Source organism: Diabrotica undecimpunctata, chromosome 9 (assembly GCF_040954645.1).
Source record: "Diabrotica undecimpunctata isolate CICGRU chromosome 9, icDiaUnde3, whole genome shotgun sequence".
Taxonomy (NCBI): domain Eukaryota; kingdom Metazoa; phylum Arthropoda; class Insecta; order Coleoptera; family Chrysomelidae; genus Diabrotica; species Diabrotica undecimpunctata.
The window spans coordinates 112,350,556-112,365,868 of NC_092811.1; the positions used below are offsets into that span (position 1 = coordinate 112,350,556).

The following is a 15,313-nucleotide window of genomic DNA, read 5'->3' on the forward strand; positions in this document are numbered from 1 at the left end:
ATTACTGAACTTAATAAATAAATAAAACTTAGGCTCCAAGAATTCTTTTAACCGTATAGCCAGGAAAAGCGTAAATGGCAGCTACTACCAACAACACAATTACTAGAAAGCACCCTGCTTTTATTATCTTCCATTTATATAATTTACAGACGACATGCTTGAAAGCTTTTAAGGGGTTTCTAAACCAAGAAAATGATGTATCAGGTCGGCTAAAAAAGAAATAATATATTAAATAAGTCTCCAAAAGTAACCATATATGAAATGTTTTTTCTTGTGCATAAATCTGATCAGTAATCGGTGAATTTACAAATTATGTGTTCAATTTGATGCCTATCTTAAATAAATGCATTTACTGCAACGTTTTGCAACGGAGAGGCAGGTCCCGCAAAGCACGTTAAGCTGCGAGGATTATTAAAGTCTTCTTTAATGGCAGTTCGGGGGTCGGGAAGGGTGCATGGTCCTCTTGCAAAAACGCGGTCCTTGAGAAGGCTCCACAGGAATAAATCGCATGGTGTCAGGCCACATGACCGTGCGGGCCACTCAACGATTCCTCGTCTGCCTATCTACTCTCCAAAATGAACATTAAAGTACTCCCGCACATATGCTGCATACTGCGGCAAAACTCCATCCTGCATGAAATAACGGATGTTTGCTAGTGTTGGATCGTTGTCCATGTGCCCACGTAAATCTTCGAGCATTTTCGATTTTTGCCATACCAAGTTTTTAAGAGCGTCAAATTATTCGGGGACTTTATAAAGTCGGGGACATGGATCTGTAAGCTCCAAAAAGTTTATGTGGATTGTATAGAAAAAAGAATAGAAACAGGAACTACATTATTTTACAGTATTGCGTAAAAAATTTTATTTTTCAAATTGACATAAAAGGGAAGTAGAAAAAAGAAATTTAATTAACTTAGTAATTAACTTAAAAAATAGTAAAAGATCAATACCACAAGATCAGAAAGCCTAGTTCGATATTTGCAAATATAGGAATATGAGAAGAAAAAGACCTATTAAACAGGGTTCTTTCTTTGACCAAGAGAAACCTATGTACTAATCGTTAAAAATTCTAAACGTTTCAATGTTTCTAAAAATGAAATCATTCTTTTGTAACCACAGCTTAAACTAAAAAGTACGTCAAAAAATGCGCAAATACTATATTTTCTTTGATCAAAAGCCGCACGATATTGCTTTTTAAATAAACATCCATTTAGATCGCTGAGAAGGTCTTGCCGAAAAGATAATTGCAACACTCTCGCTGAGGCCATTGTCAGGGACAGTTGCTTCAGAGTTTGTCCAAATTTTACGTCAAATTTGTAATATTTTCTTGTTTTTCGTCCCTTTTTATGGAAAATATGTAGTGTATTGTGGCAGTTAATAGTTCAGTTACAGTAAAAAAGAGGTTTGAATATTTGTTCAAGGAGAACAGACGTCGTTTAGTTTAGTCGGAGTAAACCGGCAAATTTGTGAAGAAAAGTAACTTTTACTCAATGTGATGTGTCAGTTTTGAACGAGTAATCACTGTTTTTTTTTTTGTTTGTAAGCCGTCTCTCATATGAGATTTTTGTAGAACGGCGTAAGCAACAAATTTGAAAAGTGCCCACATGTTCCAGTTTTTTTTAAGAAGCGGAGATTCAAATTTTTAGTTCATTGTCACAATTTCAACCTCAAACAGTCAGTCCTAAGAAGCATTTCAGAACATAATGGGGGATGCAGTTTTTTTTTCGACTTTTTTGTTCTATGTATGTTAGTATTTCTGTTTCTATTGACGTTCTTTGTTTTATTTCGTCATTACTTCTCCTATCCATTCTTGTTACACTGCAGCATCTTCGCAGGCATTCCATCTCTGTTGCTACTATCTTACTGCTGTTTTTCTTGTTTATGATCCAATTTTCAGCCCCATATGTCATAATACTTCGCACTAATGTTTTATAAATCTGTGTTTTTTTCTTCATATTTAGGTATCTATCCCACCATACTGAGTTAAGGAAGAATAAACACTTTTAATAATAATTGCTTTCATAACAATTTAAAAAAAATTGTAACAATTAAAATTAGGTCTTAGGGCGTGGTCTAGCTGTCATATTATTTGTTTTGTTTTAAAATTCAATATTTACATCTGACAGCTAGTATTTTTGTGCTATTTACTTTGTAACTGTTTGTGGTGAGACAGTAATAAATGTTTAATTATTTTCCCCAAACCATTTTGTTTATTTATTTTAGAAAAGTCTTTTAACCTCTTTTTTCTTTCATCTAGCAGGAAGTTCCCCCCAAGCGGCGCCCTTATTTTAAATAGCTAGAGGACCTTCTTGTGTTTTGTTTGCCAATTTGACCAGGAGATTCATGTAAGTACCCTTTTGTTTTATTTTTGTAGTTGCCCCAATTAAACCCCCTTGCCATTCACTTATCCACGACCTATCTCTCTAAATAAACCCTGAGCGCCGTTCGCATAAGTTTCGTTTATTTTGCTTGCCCTATCTATACCCCCAGTAACTTCTGTCCGCAATTTTCAACCCCCCATAGTAATACCCTATGTGGTAGGCAAAATATTCGTTACAAGAAGAAGTTCCATACAAAATTTAGCATAGAGTTTACGTAAACTGTGCTAACGGGTATATCTTGTACTGCCTATCCGTTTCAGATGTTGGTGACCATCATGGCAATCTGTATCTTACTAACTGCTGCTCTGAAAATATTTGTGGTTGTTGTGTTGAACGACATACGTAGATTTTTCAGCTAGGAAATCCTTCGCCTTCCTGGTCCTCGTTTTCCTTTTACTTTTTCTTGTAGAATTAATTGCAGCAACCATATCTTTCGCTATTCCTCATGATGTGACAGAGGTATTCGATGTTTTACTTTTTGCATTCTTGATAAAACGTCCTGGTTAGTAACGTGGTCGGTATAGGATATCTTCAGGATTCGACGATAAAGCCACATTTCGAAAGCCTCAATTTTCAGGTAGCGTCTATGAGAGTCCACGACTCAACCCGTACAACAGTATAGGAAAGATATAATATCGTAGTAACCTGATTTTTATGGGTACTAATAAATCATGGCATTTGAATAGCTTAGTCAGTTTTTGAAATGCAGATCTTGCTTTCTCTATCCTATATTTTATTTCTAGGGAATGATCCCAATTTTCTTTGACGTTTGTACCACGGTAGGTATATGTTTTTACTCTTTCTATTGGTTGACCATTCACACTGATTGTTCCCTCTTAGAGATCATCATACATTTTGTTTTCTTAATGTGCAGTGAAAGTCCACATTTATGACTTACTTCTGTGATTATATTCATTAAATCCTGGTATTTGATGTTATTTATACATTCTCCGGTAATTCGAATTCTGGCTTTAACATCCTCTTCCTCTTCTTCTTGTGCCACTCCTATCAGAGATTGGAAATCATCAAGGCTATCCTGACCTTGTTTACAGCTGACCTAAAGAGTTCATTAGTGGTACAGCCTCTCTCAAATTACGCAGCCATGACATTCTTCTACGGCCTGGATTCTGTTTTCCTTCTATTTTTCCTTGCATTATATTTTGAAGTAATAAAATCCTCTACTGCTTTTTAAAAAATTTCCTCAGAGCATTTGCTAAACAGCAAGGGTGATAGTATACATCCCATCCTAGTATACATCGGACTCCACGTTTGATTTTGATATCATCGGATTCTCCTGCCTCTGTACGGAGAGACGATGTTTGATTCCAGCAAAGATTACTAAGAATTCTTAGATCAGGTATTTATTCCAATATTTGTTAATATCTCCATCAGCTTGTCGTGTTTTACTGTATCGAACGCTTTATGGTAATCAATGAAGTGTGCATAAATATCGCAATTCACATCTCTACATCATTGAAATAACACTTGTACGCTAAACGTGTATATACAAAAATGAAATATTGATGTGGTGAGTGCAATGGAGAGTCCGTGTGAGAGAGCAGACTTATTTGTAGTCGATTTCAATAATATGCAAAAGCGCCTTATGGTCCTCACTTGCGTTTCTGACAAAGAGTCTAAAGAAACAATTAAAAGGACCCGTGTATGAATATGGAAACAAAATCAAGACTTTAAGACGAAAGACTGGTTGTTGTAAAATTGAAAGATTGGGAAGGACTTAAATCCTAGTCTATACAATCAACAAGGTTTCCAAAGCATTAAAGACTGCTTATTTCAAGGCTTATTACAGACTTGTAAATGTATCATTGTAAAGATACCGAAACGCAATACAATCGGTGAAAGCGTACCAAGGTGCAGACGTGGCGTCGGACCACAATCCTCTTGTAGCAAAATTCCAACTTCACTTAAAAAAGATACAAAAAAGCTACAAACGTGATAAACTAAACATACAAAAATTAGAATCAGAAGACGTCAAAGAAAAACTGAAACAAGAAATTAATGCAAACCTAGAATCCACACCGGAATCAATTGATGGTGATGTAGAACAACAGTGGCAATTCTTTAAAAATGCAATTATTGAACCAAGTCGAAGATAATTCACAACAACCAGATGCAAGAAAGGAGATTGGATGACAGAAGAAATCTTGGAAATGATGGAGGACAAAAGAAGGCAAAAGAATATCAACATAACTGAGTATCAACAGATGCATAATCAAATAAGAAGGAAAATAAGAGAAGCTAAAAAGACTTATTTCGCTGGAAAATGCCAATAGAAGACTTACAAAACAAATATGATAACTTTAATCATCATAAGAAAGTTAAAGAATTATATGGGGTAGCAAAACAAAAAACCTATTGGACAAACAAGGAAACATTTTAGTTGAGACAGACCAAAAATTAGGAAGATGGAAAGAATATATAGAGGAATTATTCCATGGCCAGAGACAGGAAAATATATATGAAGATAATCAGAGTAAGGACGAGGGACCCAAAATAACAAAGTCAGAAGGTATGCATGTAGTTAAGTCCATGAAAAGTAATAAAGCTGCCGGTCCAGATGAAATACCAAGTGAATTGCTAAAACAGGTCAATGAAAAAAACATAGATCTTTAGTCCAACTACTGAACACAATCTATTCCACATTAATCATTCTACGTGAAATTCTAAGATAAACATTTATTTATCTATCAAAGAAAGTAAATGCCAAAGAATGTAGTGATTATCGAACGATCAGTCTAATGTCACCTGTAAAACCCTGCTAAAAATCATCCATAATAGAATACACGCTAAGCTGGAGATGGATATTAGTGATTCCCAGTTTAAGTTTCGGAATGGAGTGGACACAAGAGAGGCACTATTTTCTTTTAACGTGCTGACCCAAAGATGTTTGGATGTTAATCGAGATCTTTATGTATGCTTTATAGACTACAACAAGGCATTCGATAAGGTAAAACATGACCGACTTATAGAAGTACTCAAAAACAATAATCTGGATGTGAGGGATATAACATCGATATCAAATGTGAAAAATGGAAGAGAAGTGTCAGAAGAAGTGGAGATAAGGAGAGGGGTCAAGCAAGGTTGCATACTGTCGCCGTTATTGTTTAATGCTTATTCTGAAGAAATCATACAACAAGCTTTGGTAAACGAGACAGTTGGCATAAAAGTGAACGGAAGTTTAATTAACAACATTAGGTATGACGATGATACAGTCATAATAGCCGACAACTTGGAAGACTTAGAAAGAATAATGAACAAAATATTAAGATATAGTGGAGAATACGGACTCTTTCTTAACATCAAGAAAACCAAATTCATGAAAATTAGCAAGAACAACAATCCAAACGAAGCATTAACGGTAGGCGGCCAGCAGATTGAGAAAGTAAAAAGATATACTTACTTGGGAACGATAATCACAGAAAATAACGATTATACTGCAGAAATAAGAGTCAGAATTGAAAAAGCACATGCCATCTTCGTGAAAATAAAAAAGAATTTATGCAGCAAAAATCTGACATTGGCCCTCAGAATAAGGCTAATTAAATACTATGTACACAGTGTACTCTACAATGGAGCTGAATCATGGACATTAAAACGGAATACAATAAATCGACTTAACGCGTTTAAAATGTGGAGATTTAGAAGATTGTTAAGTATTCCATGGGTAGATAGAGTCACATATACATAAGTGTTAAGAAGAATGGGCAGCGAGAGGGAAATGGAAAATACAATAAAAGAACGGAAATTGTAATATTTCGGACATACGATGAGAGGCGAAAGATACAACATCTTGAGACTCATAATTCAAGGAAAAGTTGAGGGTAGGAGAAGCATAGGAAGAAGACGTGTTTCCTGGTTGAAAACCTGAGAGAGTGGTTTGGTTGCAGCACAAGGCATGTGTTCAGAGCAGCTGCCTCGAAGATTAGAATAGCCATGATGATTGCCAACCTTCGTCGCGGAGATGGCACTTAAAGAAGAAGAAAGGTACTCTTCATACACATCAAAGACCTCGATGGCACGAATCAGAGTGCATCTCCTGTCGAGTACAATTTTTTTTTGTTCAAAATGAATTTTAATATATAATAAAATAACAGGCAGAAGATACTTCAAATTTCATTCTGCCAAAAATTGCTAAATTTATGAAATAAAAAAAAATAGATTAGTAGGTTTTTCACCTTTTTAATCTAATCTTTATAACATATTACCAAAATCCTCAACAGGATACTATTTGAATTTCGTAAATATAATTAATAAAAGATAAACACTAACACATTTTCATGTATGATAAAATAAATTTATGCAAACATACCTGACTTATATCAAACATATTTAGCACACTCAATATGCTTATACAATTACATTGACATTATATTCTAATCTATCTGTATACGTGGGGGAGTAGTAATATTAAACAATGAGCATAGGGTGTCCCAAATTGGTGTGTTTTTCAGAGTATAACGAAAACTAGAGGAGATAGAAAACACTAGTTAAGATGTCATGACTTCTTTATTCGTTAGAGTAACGATTGTCCAATCAAATCGTCTTTGTAAAAAATCTTCTTTATTAAGAATAGTTTTAAAAAAGTTTTAATAAATATATTATGGTAGGATTCAGTGGCGCCTACATTTTTTTTAGTGGAATTCACTAACTAAATAATACACCAACTTAAGTTTTTTATATGGGATACCCTATATATTTTAAAATTTTTCGTTTACATTTTTAATTATTTTTCACCTGATATTACATATTATTTATCTATTTTCAGTCATTCTTGCTACTGTGCAAAGAAACTGTTTATTTGAAATAACCGTAGACACTTAGCAACAGAATACTCAGGTTCTGAAATTAGATTTTTGTGAGTAAAGAAGTTTACTGTGGTTTGTTAAGTGCCGTAAGTACTTCTTTCCAATTAATCATAGTTTGATTAGAAGTATCACTTTTAAGCATCAATAACATATTCTCCTCATCAATAATTGTAGTTACAAATTAACCAAAAAACTAGTTGTACTCTTATCGTTATTCAGATAATTTGGTAATTATCAGACCGATCAACTAATTTTAAAATAAACAGAGTCGGACTTTATTTGATTTAATCTATATATAAAATAAAGTCCAGAGCGCCTATAGATGATTCATCATGTCCATAACATCAGATGGAAGTTCCAACGTAATTAGCTCTGTACCACAACATACCAACACAGCTAAATCCTACTCAAAAGTTCTAAGCCAACATACATACCCTAGTCCTGAACAAGCGATCGTTTTCTCTTCAAAGGATGGATTACGCCTACAGGACTACCTCATACCACTAGGTGCACATCATCATTTTGGCTTTACAACCCTGTGTGGGTCCTAGCCTCCCCAAGAATTTTTCTCCAGTCGTCCCTATCCATCGCCTTCCTCCGCCAAGCACGTATTTCCATATTTCTCATATCTTGGTCTATGTTATCTAGGAATCTTGTTCTGGGTCTTCCTCTTCTTCTTTGACCAATAGGTCTATCAAGGAGCGTTTTTCTAGCTGGGTCGGTTTGCTCCATCCGCATTACATGGCCTACCCACCTCAGACGTCCTATCTTTATGTGTTTTACGATATCTGGTTCCTGGTATATCCTATAGAGTTCGAAGTTGTGTCGTCTTCTCCAGACACCATTTTCATTTACCGCTCCATAGATGCGCCTTAGTATTTTTCTTTCGAAACATCCTAACATGTTTTCATTGCTTTTTGTTAAAGTCCAGGTTTCTGAACCATATGTTAGGTCTGGGCGTATTATTGTTTTGTAGAGTTTTACTTTTGTATTTCTTGATATAACTGTAGATTTAAAAAGGAGATTAAGCCAAAATAGCATCTATTAGCCGTGCAAATTCTGCGGTTTATCTCTGCGGTAGTGTCATTTTCAGTATTGACGAGCGTTCCCAGGTATACAAATCGTTAACTGCTTCGATGACGTCATTTTCTATAACAAGTGGCCGTAGTGTTTGTGGTTGCGTACCTATTTTCATGTATTTTGTTTTGTTGGTGTTTATTATTAAACCCATTTTTGTAGCCGCTTCCTTTAATGCTACGTACGCCTCTCGTGCTGCGTTTTCCGTTCTCCCAACAATATTGATATCATCAGCATATGCTAAGATTTGCACAGATTTGTTATATATTGAACCGGTAGTTGTGATTTGTGACGTACGTATTACTTTTTCCAGAGCTAGATTGAATAGTATACAGGAGAGTGGGTCTCCCTGACGTAGCCCGTTATTTGTTTTAAAGGGTTCAGAGAGTTCCCCTGGATTCGTACTTTGCATTCAACTTTTTCAAGGGTTAGTTTGGTTAAACTTACCAACTGATTTGGTACTCCTAGGTCTATCATTGCTCTAAACAATTCTCTTCTATTTACAGAGTCGTAGGCTGCCTTGTAGTCTATAAATATGTGGTGCGTGTCTACACCGTATTCCAGTGTTTTCTCTAGAATTTGTCTTAGGGTTGAAATCTAGGTGCACATATACAGCCCAAAAACATCTTATTTTCTTTAATTCAATCATATTTACAGTTTTAGAGACAAGTGTTATAAATCCTTTACCAGAATATTTTTTTATTAATTACGTTAACAAATCCTATCGAGTTTTTTTATCCCAAGATAATCAGTTATGCTTTAACTGCAAACAGCAAGGACATAATGCTAATAATTGTAAAAATCTCACAAATTCTCAACAATCACCCACCTCCAACTATTCCAACATCGTTAAACACTTTTTCACAAATGGACACCATAGAAAACTTCCCAATCAGCAATCTACTTCCTTTACAAACAGTACAAATTCTGAACATGTCGAACCAAAGAATCCTCAAGTTACCAATACCATTACACCGCTAGAAAATAACAGCGCTATATCACTAGATATTACTCAACAGACAAACCGCAAACGTGACGTAGATGAAATTATATCACCTTCACCAACATATACACCAGCCCTGTCAGAAAAAGACAAACCAACTGAAATAAATTTTAGAAAATATATACAAAAACCCAACAAAAAACCCAAGAAAAGTTCTGATACTGACCTAAAAACAATAATAAATAAACATTCATCATATATCCTTAATCACGACCAATTTATAGATCTGTTAGAAAAGGCACCAGGTTCTCCAAATATTATCACCACTATAACTAATTATACAGATGATTGTACTGCATTACCACGAATGATTAGTAACTTATATGCTCACATAACAAATAGATCTCTTAAAATCAAATGTACCAAACAAAAAAAATCACAAAACACCTAAATGACGAACTTTCTTCTACCGACAACGAAAATGACCTTTTACTTGACACAAACCGAGAGTCTTAATAAAATTAAAACTTTTTTACAACTGGAAAGTAAAAATACCGTCGTTTTAATTCAATTATTCAGTGGAATATAAACGGATACTATAATAACTTACCGATGTTAAAAATTCTACAATCAGAGTATCTACCAGATATTATTTGTCTTCAAGAAACGAATCTTAAGAGCAACTAAGAATTTTATTTACATAATTATCAAAGTTTTTCATAAAATAGAGTAAACCAAAGAATATCAAGCGATGGAGTAACAATTTAACAATGTAAATAACAAATTACTTTTCGTCTAATCTGTGCTGGTATAGGTTTCTTGTGCTTTCGTTGATAAGGCTGTTTAAGTTAAAACGTTTGTTCGTTATCACTTCTGTTTGTTGAGGTTCCTCATTGGCGAAAAGTTGCTACATAATATAGAAGACCAGTCAGTAGAACAAATTTACGAAAACATAACGAGTAGCATCAAAGAAGCAGCAGAGGAGGCAATTGGAATAAAAACTAATTCCGCTAGTAAACAACTTTGGTGGAATCAAGAAATTGAAGAACTAGTACTTCGGAAGAAAAAAGCATACCACAAATGGCTAAACACAAAACAAGAGTTGGATAGAGAAGAATACAAAGATATTAAAAGAAGAACACGACAACTAGTAAACACAGCTAAACGAGAAATGTGGGACAAAAAATGCAAAGAGATAGACACATATATGGGAATTAATTTATATTTAAATGGAAATAAGCTCAATTAAAGGTTAAAATACGTTTATTGACGTTTCAATTTCCACTTCGGAAATCGTTCTCAAAATACAAACATTAGTAAATTTACTAATGTTTGTATTTTGAGAACGATTTCCGAAGTGGAAATTGAAACGTCAATAAACGTATTTTAACCTTTAATTGTGGCTTATTCCCATTTAAATTAAAATTAATTTAAAATGCCACAAGAAAATAGCTTCAGAACAATACATATATGGGAGGTAGAAAATGCTCAGAGACGTGGAAATTCCTGACAAAAGTTAAATCAAATGAAAAAAGAGAAACAAACATACAATTAATAACAACAGAGAACTGGATCCGACATTACGAAAATCTATTAACAGAAAACAGAGAGGAATATAGAGAAATGTCTCCAACTAAAATACACATACAGGGAGAAACGATAAACATCGATGAGAGGACTGTCATAAAAACGATACAACTACTAAAAAATGGTCGAGCTGCAGGTCCGAAGGGATTCCAGCAGAACTAATCAAATGCGGCACTAACAAACTGTTTGAACGATTAACCTGGTGTATAAACCAATATCTAAACGGTGCACCAGTCCCGCATGAGTGGAAAGTATCCTTCATATCATCTATACATAAAAAGGGAAGTAAACTGGACTGCTCAAACTATCGAGGTATATCAGTAACCAGTACCTTAAGTCGCCTATATGGAAGGATACTTCGAGACATTATCGAACAAGAATATAAGGAACAAGAAGAAGAGGAACAATCTGGCTTTAGAGCGGGAAGGAGCTGCACCGATAATGTGTTTGTTTTGAAACAAATAATAGAAAAAAGATCAAGTACCAACCAAGAAACCCACCTTATGTTTAAGTTACACACATTAACCACACAGTAATTAACGTCCTTAAACAACTTTATGAAGGATCAACGTCGGGAATAAAAATTGGAAATAGACTTTCAAAAAAATTTCCTGTAAACAAGGGACTCCGGCAGGGGTCTTGCATATCCCCCACATTGTTTAAAATCTACGTGGCGAAAGCACTGTATCAGTGGAAGAGAAAGTACAGAGGAATAGGCATTGACCTGGGAGAAACTTGCCTATATACCCTACAGTTTGCAGACGATCAAGTCCTTATAGCCAACGATAAAGAAGAGCTGACATATATGGCCAGAAAACTACAGGAAGAATACAAAAAGTGGGGTTTAGAACTCAATACACAAAAAACAAAATATCTCCCAATATTCGCAGAACTATCCAACATTCAGATGGACACAACCGAAATTGCATTCTGCACTGAATATACCTACCTAGGAATTGATTTCGACACCACAGGTACAGACAATAGGGAAATTAGAAAACGAATAACCCAGGCCCGTAGAACAATTGGATGCCTTAACGGAGTTCTTTGGAGCTCAGAAATTGGTAAAAGACGAAAATACAATATATATGAATCTCTCATAAAAACCAGCTTAACCTATGGTACAGAGACATGGAGACTAACAGAAAGCAATAAAAGAAAACTCGAAGCAACAGAAATGGATGTATTTAGACGATCACTTCGAATATCTAGGGCAGACAGAATTAGAAACGATGAAATAAGGAATCGGATGGGGGTAGATGGATCACTGGCAACAGACATAGAAAGGAAACAACTTATATGGTATAGCCATGTTTAAAGAATGCCAGAAACAAGACTACCAAAAATCGCCATGAAATGGATACCACCAAATCGTAAGAAACGAGGAAGACCAAAAAGAACATGGAAGGAGGGAATAACAAAGGCAATGAGCTCACGAGACTATATATATATATATATATATATATATATATATATATATATATAAATAACAAATTAACCGCAAGTAGGTTACCCCTACAAACGCATTTAGAAGCTGTAGCTATTTCTCTAGAAGGGACCACAAAAATAAATATTTGCACGATTTACTTACCCCCAAGACAACTAATTGATAAACAGGACCTTTTTAACCTCGTGAGACAAATACCTTCTCCGTGTATTTTAACAAGTGATTTGAATGACTAAAACAGTATTTGGGGTTCTACATATGATGACAAAAGAGGACTTATTATTGAAGAATTAATAGATCAGTATAACTTATCATTGTTGAATGATGGACGCCCTACAAGATTCAATACACAAACGGGCGAATCAACGCCCTTGGACTTAACGATAGCGGATAACAACTTATCTGCATTAATGACATGGGGCAGATTAGACTACACTTATAACAGTGGTCATTACCCAATAATAATCACCAATAATTTGTTCAAGCCCAAAAATACAAAGCACACCTCTAAGTAGAAAACGAAGGAAGCAAATTGGACATTATTTGAAGATATCATAGAAAAACTTGTCACAAACTATAAATTATCCAACAATATTGACACAGACATCGAAACCTTCTTCAGCATCATCTTAGATGCAGCTGAGGTAACTATTAAAAAAACTGCACCCTGTTACAAAACATAAACCAGTTTCTTGGTGGAATGAACAATGTAAGACATCGATCGAAGCTTCCAAAAAAGCCTTTAACAAATACAAAAGACATAAAACACTTAACAATAAATTAGAATTTCAAAAACATAAAGCTAAAGTTCAGTTAACAATAAAAACTTCAAAAAGAAATTCGTGGGCTCAATTTGTGTCCAGTATAAACAGTAGGACCCCTATGTCTGAAATGTGGAAGAATGTCAAAAAAATATCTGGAATACCGGCTTGTAACATAATCACTCAACTAAAGAAAGATAATAGACTAATCACAGATGACCTAGAAATAGCATAAGAATTTGCCAGTACGTATAAAAATAGATCTAATACAAGCAATTATAATAATAATTTTATCAACTTTAAACAGAACGAAGAATGCAATGTAATTATACCGTTTGTAAATGACACATATGGCTTAAACTCCAAATTTATTATAAATAAAGACAAAGATGCATTAAACTCATTTAAGGAGACTAGTGAGACTAGTCCAGATAATATCCCAATGGTTTTTCTTAAGCATTTACCTGAGAATGCAAGCAATCATCTACTTAACATATTTAATATTATTTGGACAGAACAGAAATTTTCAATAGCGTGGAGAGATTCTATTATAATACCAATATTAAAACTAAAATGTCCCAAAACAGATCCTGAGTCTTATAGACCAATATTGCACTAACATGTACTGCATTCAAACTGTTAGAAAAAATGGTCAACCGTCGTCTCCTCTGGACACTTAAAGATCGAAATATTATTATTTCAGAACAAAGTGGTTTCCGACAAAATAGATCAACTCTAGACAATATTATAGACCTAGAAAGCAGTATACATAAAGCCTTCTCCCTTAATCAAAAATGTATTGGAATATTCTTCGACATTGAAAGAACCTTTGATACAGTTTGGCGCCACCGTATCATCAGTGCCTTGCATTTATAAAAAAAAACTTCTTATATAAAAGGTATATGCAAGTTAAAGTAAATGGTAACTTGTCGTCAAAAGTGGAATTAGAAAATGGAATTCCTCAGGGATCTATTTATACTATTATTTATAATTGCTCTTTATTAGCAATTTTACTACGCTATTTATAATTGCCATAAATGATGTTCTACGAAATTTAAAACTTCCACTTAAAGACCACTTATATGCTGACGATCTCGTAATATTTGGTCAAAGCAAAAATGAAACAATCTCTCACAACTTGCACAGAGTTTCTTGTTAGATATTGAAAAATGATCACAGGAAACTATATTTATCTTTTCAACTACTAAAACTAAATATATAGTATTTTCTAAAAACAAAGTCAGTACACCAATCTCATTATATTTATACAACCAATCACTACAACAAAAATATTCGCTAAAATTGCTAGCAGTTACTTTTGACAGAAAGTTGAATTGGAAAGAACATATCAATAATCTAACATGTAAATGTTACAGAAGATTATATCTACTAAAAATTCTAGCATACCCGAATTGGGGTTCAGACAGGAGTACATTGTTAATTATATACAGAACTATTATACGATCACAGCTAGACTACGCGGCTATAGCTTACGACTCAGCATCGAAATCAGTACTTAAAAAGCTCGACACCATTCACTACACAGCACTTAGAATATGTCTGGAAGCCTTTTGTACATCGATTGAAAGTTTACTTTGCGAAGCAACTGAATTGTCGTTAAATGATAGAAGAGCTTACTTTAGTCTAACGTATGCAACAAAAATTAAGGATAAGCAAAAAATCCTGTCTATAGAAATACTTTTACTGATAATTTCCCAAACCCCAATGCAAATCACCGTTCTGTTAAATCTTTCTATAAGAGAATAAAAGACCATTTGCATCGGTTTGATATTGTCATACCTGAATGTCTTCCATACATATATGACCACAATCTACCTTGAACATAACTTAGATAACTTGATATAACTTAGAACTTACGTCATTTGACAAAAACTCCACTAATCATTCTTTAATTTTTTCCCATTTTAGAAAAATCGTTAGTCGTTATAAAAATCATACCCAGATATACACTGATGGTTCAAAATCATCCGAAGGTGAGAGAGCGTCTGTAGTAACTCCAAAGAAGGACCTTAAATTCAAACTATTTAATGTTAGTATTATCTATACAGCTGAACTGTATGCTCTCTATCGCGCCATAGAACTAATCAAACTGACAACAAACTGCAAATATATTATCTTAAAAGACTCACTTAGTGCCATACAAAGTATCCGAAAACTGTATCCAAAAAACCCGCTTTAAAAAAAATTAAAACGGTCCTTCTTCAGGCTTATATCAATCATAATGAGATAAATTACATCTGGATTCCGTCCCATAGAGGAATAAAAGGCAACGAA

The 15,313-nt window shown here is 34.3% G+C and overlaps 1 protein-coding gene across 1 annotated transcript in view; it reads right to left on the reverse strand.

Moving 5' to 3' along the window:
• The window catches only part of mfr (ferlin family C2 domain-containing myoferlin misfire), a 147,316-nt gene continuing 132,003 nt past the window's right edge, over positions 1–15,313 (reverse strand). Inside the window, exon 26 of the mRNA XM_072545025.1 lies at positions 1–209. Within this exon, the coding sequence (XP_072401126.1) occupies positions 29–209 (181 nt within the window). The 3' untranslated portion in view covers positions 1–28. The remainder of the gene's footprint in view (positions 210–15,313) is intronic.